The 8,586-nt window shown below is 39.4% G+C and overlaps 1 protein-coding gene across 1 annotated transcript; it reads left to right on the plus strand.

Annotated features, from left to right (window-relative positions):
- Positions 1 to 5,000: 5,000 nt before the first annotated feature.
- Positions 5,001 to 7,609, plus strand: LOC118418703. Its single transcript, XM_035824764.1, has 5 exons — positions 5,001 to 5,136; positions 5,422 to 5,730; positions 6,147 to 6,283; positions 6,447 to 6,570; positions 6,829 to 7,609. The coding sequence occupies exons 1-5, from the start codon at positions 5,031 to 5,033 to the stop codon at positions 7,041 to 7,043; spliced, it is 891 nt and encodes a 296-aa protein (XP_035680657.1). The 5' UTR covers positions 5,001 to 5,030; the 3' UTR covers positions 7,044 to 7,609.
- Positions 7,610 to 8,586: the final 977 nt, after the last annotated feature.

Below are 8,586 nucleotides of genomic sequence, written 5' to 3' on the forward strand. Positions count from 1 at the left end.
AATAAAATGAATCAAGTTTTGGCTCAAAGGGAAAGTTGGCATCGTCTGCAAACTGAGAAACTTTCGAACATTTTCCATATACCCGTAAACCTTTAATGGACTGGTTGGATCGTATCTTTATTGCTAGAACTTCAGCAGCGAGAATGAAAATATAGGGGGACAAGGGACAGCCTTGGCGTACACCACGACTTAACTGGAAGGGTTTTGATATGTATCCACTGTTTATTACGGAACTTGATGTGTCTCTGTATAAAACCTTTACCCACTTTATTAATTCTGGGCCAAACCTAAAGAATTCTAAACATTTGAACATAAAATCCCACCGTAACGTATCGAACGCTTTCCTAAAATCTGCTATGAATATTAGACCAGGTTTCTCTTCGTCATCGTAATGCTCTATAATGTCAATTAGTTTTCTTATATTTTCCCCTATGTATCTATCTTTAATAAAACCAGTTTGGTCTTGATGAACAATATCTGATATTACATTCTTTATTCTTAAAGCAATACATTTGGATATAATTTTTGTGTCGCATCCTGACAAGGTGAGAGGCCGCCAGTTTCCCATTATGCTTGGATCTTTGTCCACCCCCTTACTATCTTTCTTAAGAAGAAGAGAAATAATTCCTTGCTTTTGGGTCCCAGACAGATGTCCGTTATCAAAGGCAAAATTAAAACATTGTAACATTGGTACCTTAAAAGTATCAAAAAAGACTCTGTATACCTCTATCGGAATACCGTCGTGTCCTGGAGCCTTACCATTTTGGAATGTTGAAATAGCATGTTTAACTTCTTCCTCTGTTATCAAACCTTCACAATCTTGTTGCTGTGCATGAGACAAACATTTACTATATTGTGGAGGAAAAAACGTACTACAGTATGTGTCAGTGAGAGGCACTGGGGGCTCTTCAAAAGAGTATAAGTTAGAGTAGAATTTTACTTGTTCCGACAAAATTTCTTGTGGGTCCAATATTTCCTCACCCGAAACACGTGTAAGTCTTTGCATATTTTTTCTAGCATAATTTCGATGGATAAAATTAAAGAAATACTTAGTGCATCTTTCTCCCAGCTCCATCCAGCGGGATCTAGATCTTAACAAAAGACCGTTGAGACGTTCATTATAAAGGGTTTCAAGTGAATTTTGTTTACATGTCATTTCGTCTAATTGAGCTTGTGAGGGAGAGGGAGTATTATCTATTTGACACTGAAGAGCATTTATTTCATCAGTAAGTTGTTTCTCTTTGATAAGGTACTGTTTTTTCTTGTAGCTGGAAAATTTTATGCAGTGCCCTCGAAAGAAGCACTTGGCGGCATCCCAAACTATCTGTGGGCTTGCGGTGCCGATATTGTTTTGGAAAAACTCAGTCATAACAGTTTTTGTTTTCAAGCAGAAAGTTTTGTCATTGAGAAGTGATAGGTTAAATTGCCAATATCCTGGCCCTCGGGGAAAGTCTGTAGTTACAAATGAGAGTGAGATCAAATTGTGATCTGATTTAAATTTGTCAGCGATACAACATTTAGTTATTCTGTTAAGCAACGAAAAAGAAATAAGAAAATAATCTAACCTACTAGCTTGAATCCCACGGCGCCAGGTGTATCTGACAGACTTAGGATTTCTAAAACGCCAAATATCGTGCAGATCAAATTTTCCTTTCAGTTCTGATATTGCATCAAGCGCATGAGGGTTGTAATTACGTTGCTGGACACCTGATCTGTCCACTAGAGCGTTCTGAACTGTATTAAAATCCCCAACCACGATCAAGCTCTCATTACTGATATCAAAAGTAGCTATATGTTCCTCCAATTCTTTAAAAAATGAAGGGGAGTCGTCGTTTGGTGCATATAAATTAACAAGACAAAAGTGAAAATTATTTACTTCAATGTCTAGTATAATCCATCTTCCGCTGTCATCGGATTTAAACTGATGAACTTGGAAGGAGGTATTATTTTTCATCAAAATTGCTACTCCTCTCTGCCTAGTAGAACCATGTGAAAAATATATTTTACCACCCCATTCATTTTGCCATTTTGCTTCATCTAATGCTGTTGTATGGGTTTCCTGTAAGCAATATATGTGGTATGGTTTCTCTTTTAGCCAAGTGAAGACTCCCCTTCTTTTATAGAAATTACCCAACCCATTACAATTAAAACTTGAGATTTGGCACTCTACCTTAACCATGTGTAAAGAGTTTTAAAGCGGCATGAAGAAGAGGGCAAGAAAGTCATCACAACGTCTCGGAGAGGTGCACGCTGAAAGGTCACCGGGGTATTGGGTTCGCACAGATGATCTATGAAGAAAACAAACTAAGAGAACAATATTACATAACTGACAAGCAACCATACTGATGTAAATCATAAGGCTAATCAACTCAACAATAATCATAATAACAAGTATCAACTCAATACAAGTCACACACGAAACAATATTAACATAAAACTCAACTGTAGTTAGCTCAACCGATATTAACTCAAAGTAACGAAAGGCAACGTCATAAACCAAACGTGGAGTTAGCTTAATAACAAACATTAACTCAATATCAACTAAGGAGAAACAGTAAGATAGTGTGCAATAATAACAAGTGTTAAGTTCAATGATAGTTGCTAAAATAACAAAAGTCAACTCGGTAATAGTCAAACCAGTGGCTGCAACGTCATGAGTCATTATTTGTATTAGTAAAGCGTTGGTTGCTATTGCAAATGATATCAACTCAGTGTAAATCAAACAAATAACAATAGTGAAATAATACATTTCGACTAGAGGTATTATACTAATAACTGGAAGGGTCGTAGGAATTACCTTAGTATAAATGAAACAAGAAACAACCGGAACATAAATGTTATTGCAATTGGCACAGAAAACTGCAAAAGGGAGGGCTTCATAATAACACAACATATCAATCAAACAGACAGACGGCAGATAACTTAGTGGCCTTTCCATCGTGTGCTCTATCCATCATCAGCATAGCTTACATTTTTATTCCACATAAACAATGTGTGGCTTGAGTCATATGAAAAATTATGAAAATTGGTCTAATATTACAACTCAAGATAAAGAAATCAGAACTAAAAACATAACATTGATCATCGCCTTGTATGCATATAGCAAAGTAAATATGAAAATAAATCCGTTTCTGAACACAAAACAACAAGGTTTCCACCTTGGTCAGAAAATCAAAGTTACATAATATGATCACCGCCTTTCCGGATACAGGCGGTAACGAAATGCTGCGGCTGGGCCAGAGGCCACACCTTTAATTATTTGTTAAAAGAATCTCAGATCGCGCCAGGCTGCAGGTGTTTCTATAGATTCTTGCACCTATAAAGCGTTCAAGCAAATTCCAGATACTAGTATTCAGGCCCGCCGCATATTTGCTACTACCTGAGCCTTACAACCATGGGAAAAACAGAGTAACATATCAAACTCAAGTATCCTAACATGATTAGCACTCTGGTATGAAATAAGCGAGATCAAGTAACTACCAGTTGTAATTTCTAAGAACAGGTAGTGACAAAAGAAAGGCAGCTGATTGACCAGGGGTAAATCCTGTCTTGCTGAATTTGAGTCAGAAACCCACGAGTATGCTGGGTATATCGTTAACAGGTGCGCCATTGTTAGCTTGCACGTGTCATCATATAAACAAACATCATGTAAGAATGCGCGCTGCATATTTTTCACTACCTGTTACATTCAACAACAACAAAGAACCGGTCCTTCCAAATTTCAGTCATTTCAACACACCACACATCAACACACCATCAGAGTCTCAAAAGGTGGAGTATGTAGTTTAATATCCACAGTCACAGGAATGTCTGAAATCCGACAATAAATCGACACGTATTTAAGCAGACATCCCCTTCTTGTACTCTGCCAGGATGAGGTCTACAGCGTCGACACGCTTCTTTTCCTGCCCATTAACAAGTAGCAGTGCATATGTCGCCTTTGGGGGCACCCTTATCCAAACTTTATCATTCGTACCTTTAGCTGCCGCTGCAGCGGCGTCTCGAGCCGGCACCAGCTTAGCTCTCGCAGCCTGCAGAGGCGGGGGAAGATGTTCAAATACAGCTAAGCCTTCCTTGTTCCCACGAAGATTCCTCCCTTCCTTCAGAATTCGATCTCTGTCGTTGAAGTTCACTAACCTGACAAGTAAAGGTGGGTTGGGACGTGACTTCGTAGGCTTGGAGAGACGATGAACTGCTACGAGCGGGACTGGATCGAGGCCGAGACGTTCCGCCATGAAACCTCCGAAAACCTTTTCCGCGTCTTCTCCTTCCGTGCATGGCAGTCCCCGGATGATGATGTCCGCTTTTCTGGAATAGCGTTCAGCAAGTAAGTCTGCTTTAACTCGTCCGCGTCGTTCCTCCTCAAGGGCACTGCGTAGTTCCTGTATCTCCGACGCCTGGAACTCGGCGGAGTGTTCGGTAGCACTCACTCGTTCCTTTACCTGAGACAAATCTGACGACAGGACTTCGACCTTGTTATCCAGCGCATGTATCTGTGCAGAAAGTTTTTTCCCGACCTCTTTAAACTCATCCAATAAAGCCTCTTGCTGCTGTTGAGTTTGCTTCAGAAGCAGCTGTGCAAGAGTTTGTAGTTCTGGAGAAAGCGACCGCAAAGTGTCCTCGTTACCTGACGCCATTTTCAGTGTCTTGGGTGGGGGGCAGCGTTTTGAATTTAAGCTACCTTCTTCCTCTGTACTACTGGAGCCTCTCGACCGCCTAGCTCTCTTACCCATCCAAGGTGTCAAGAGTCCCAAGCATACAGGTTAACAAAAATTCGGGTTCTGTGAGTTCTTTGTGGAAAAGATCGAAGGTATTGAAGAGCACCTATACCTCCGTGCTTATCGTTCGGCCGCCATCTTGAAAAAGTCAGGCTACAAGGTATGTCACCTCCCGTATTACTAGTGCTTAGACCAGAACGCTTAGAATCGAGCTCTCCATCTAAGCAGGCGTATTGTTTGATCGTGTCTTCTAGTCCATGCTTGGTTTACCCATGTGGTGTTGCTATATAGGTGTGGATAGACGAGGAAGACATGGAAGGGACCTTGGCAAGCTCCATGGCAAAGGGGATCATCAATGCTGCAATTGTTCTTACCGCTTTATCCGATGACTACGTTCAAAGCGATTACTGCAAGCAAGGTATTTCATCAATGATTTATTCTATCCTTCGTTTTCATTTTATACGTTCTATGTGTACTGAAATATTACATGTATATCAAAAGTATGACACAAGGAAATGGTTTCAAAAAAGGGTAAGGACGTCCAATAAACACATCACTCAATTGGCATTGCATTTTCAATGACATCCATGTTGTTCTATATGTGTCAGAAAACGGTATGGAGGGATATTTTGTAACGGAATAATTGGTGTTGTACCCTTTCTTGTTCGTTATTGATTATTTTATGTGTGTTTTTCGTCCACAGAAGCCATCTTGGCCAACAAGATGAAAAGGAAGATCGTTCCTTTAAAGATGGCGGACTACAAACCTGACGGCTGGCTAGACTTGTTGATTGCTGGGTTGAAGTATGTCGACTTTTCTTCCACACAGTCCTTTACTGGTCAACTCAAGAAGCTGGAGTCTGAAATAGAGAATAGGTTGGAAGAGGTAGCCGCGGAGGGCCCTCCAGTTGAAGATGAAGCAAACTCAGACGAAACTCAAGACGAAAGGGAGACGTCCGGGAACTCGTCGGAGGCAGAGTCCATGGAGGATCACAACAGCGATCCGATGATGAGTAAGTAAACTTCTGCTGGTATCTTATAGAGTACACTCTTGGTTAATCAAAATGATTGAAAATGATGTAAATTAGCCCCCTACGTCATCTAATGGTTGATTTCAAAAATATACAGTAAAGCCACGGAAAAGGCGGAGTAATCAACCTAAGCAATGAAAATGCAATTTGTCGAAACAAACCATTCACAAATCAAACATACGTGTCCAATAAACATAATCAAAACAAAACGCTCCTTTTAAAATCTTGTTACACTTGTTTTAAAATCTCGCTTAAAATCCTGTTAATAAATTAAAAGCCTTGCTACTGTTTCCACGTTGAATCATGCAGTACATGGTTGGGCTAAAATCAATGTTTAACTTCTGTACTTGAGACTAAACCCTAATGCCATTTTATTTCCTGTCGCCATACCTTATCAGCACTCAGAGAACCGAAGGGTATCCGCATCAAAGCCCCTCCAGATGGTTGTAGCCACCACATCATGATCAGCTACTGCTATAAGCAGCAGAAGAAGGTCGCGAAGATCAGAGCTCATCTCAACAAAGTAGGCTACAAGGTAAGTCACCAACGTAATATGTAAGATATTGGCCCTTGTACTTATCTCAATTAAAAGGATTTAACGTTATCTAGACTAGAACTCAGAAGTAAAACCCAACCTTCCAGCTGAAACAGTCGTATTGGTCGATCGTGCTTTATTTACCCATGTTATGTTGTTATAGGTGTGGTCAGACGAGAACATGGAAGGGACCTTGCTAAGCACCAAGGCAAGAGGAATAAAAAATGCTGCCATCGTTCTTATCGCTTTATCTGATGACTACGTTCAAAACTATGATTGCAAGAAAGGTATTGACACGATCTATTATATTCTTTGGCGATTACATATTAGATCAAAAGTATTATATGAAATGGTCTCAAACGCGGGCAAGGACTGTAAATGAACACATATTGTACTTAGACAATTGCCATTATGTTTTCGATGACATCCATGTTGTTCTACATGTGTCAGAAAACGGTATGGAGGGATATTATGTAACGGAATGATTGATGTTGTGCCATTTCTTGTTCGTTAATGATTATTTCATGTGTGTTCTTGGTATACAGAAGCCATCCTCGCAAAAGAGAAGAAAAGGAAGATCATTCCTATGAAGATGGCGGACTACAAACCTGACCCCTGGCTGGCCTTGTTGATTGCTGGGTTATCGTCTGTCGACTTTTCTTCCACACAGTCCTTTACTGGTCAACTGAAGAAGCTGAAGTCTAAAATCGAGAAAGGGTTGGAAAAGCTGCGTGAAGTTGAGAAAAAAGAAAGTATGTAAGGCTTTGCAATAAGCCGTCTCGCAGCCCCGAGCACGCCTGTGCACTTATGATGTATTATGGTGTAGGTCAAAGTACACAGCATCATCACTGCTCGGCTTATCTCTACGCCATTCTGCAACTGCTGATAATCACAGAACCGCAGAAAAAGTAAAAAGTACATTATTTTGGCAACTTGACATTGGATTTGCATTAGGTAGTAGTTGCATTATAAATATGTACAGCAATATGTTCTGGTAAGCCAGAGAATGCTATTGAGTACCCTGTTATTAACATTGCTGAAGTGAACCACAGTGTGTAAAATGTTTGTTCTGGGCTATGGCCTCTTTTGATTTTACCAATCCCTATGTCTAGTTAATGATACTGGTACTAATTTGCTCCATCTCTCCAATTATGTAATAGCAATTGTAAATGATATCACCAGGATTTCGTCAAGTCAGTAATATGAATGAAAGTTGTGAATAAATTGACATGAGGGGTCAAAATATATGACACATCGTTGGTGTTCAATAATAAAACATTGCAGGATTGTCCACAAATATTCATTGTATATTATGAATATGTGATACTTGGGTCACCATTTAAAGACACACCCGTAAGTTTGAATTTAAAGGTAGTGAAATTAGTATAAAAAGTGAGATTTTTGTAGCAATAACTTTAAAATAACCACTCTTACAGTGTATCCTATATTTCACAATTTGTACTTGTACATGGCGACAACAAACTGAACGAATTCGATGTACATTTTAAGTTGCCAATTCTGAAATCTCGTAGCATTGCCAAATATTTTACTTTGAACAAAAAGATATGTGCCCTATAGTGCCCTAACCATAGTGGTGTTAGATGTTTACCATCACATCTCTACATATGCAGTTTAGCACATGTCAATGAGGAGGATTGCAGTGAACTTAGTGTTGCTATAAATGGGTATAATGTTGTGTAAACTGTGTAATGTACTGTATTGTTGTGGTGATTTATATAGTCCCGGTTAATAATCATATATACAAGCTTGACAGTGCAAGGTATGATTGTTATTGTTGTTGCTGATTCGAATTTAGCCAAGATGTAATTATGTATCAAAACTTTAAATTTTTAGGTTACTTCTAGGACTTGTTCCAGGTTACTAAGTATACCGATAAGCTTTATAGTGCAAACATACTAAGAATGCTGTTGTCGTTGCTGTGTCAAATTCATCCAAGATGTTATAATGTATTATCATATAGCCAGGCGCCGCGGACCAATCAGAAAGCCCCCCCCCCTGCCTGGCCTGAATCTACGTGTTACGGCGTCATGCGTCAGCAGAAAGGAATGCTTTGTACAGTGTGCAGTCCATGTTAGAGTTAATCCAAACATTATTACTGTTCTCATTCCTTCAAATTTATTGAATATGTACAACTATAACTTAGGATTAAATAGCAACACACTTGTCTCAGCAGAAGGGAATTTGTCATTATGTCAAGCCTTGGAAGTCTAGAATAAAGGATGTATGTATTATAAAGGAATTTGTTGCTTAATTGGGTCAGTTTGTGTAGCAGTACTTCCACG

The sequence above is a fragment of the Branchiostoma floridae genome, chromosome 6 (genome assembly GCF_000003815.2).
Source record: "Branchiostoma floridae strain S238N-H82 chromosome 6, Bfl_VNyyK, whole genome shotgun sequence".
NCBI lineage: Eukaryota > Metazoa > Chordata > Leptocardii > Amphioxiformes > Branchiostomatidae > Branchiostoma > Branchiostoma floridae.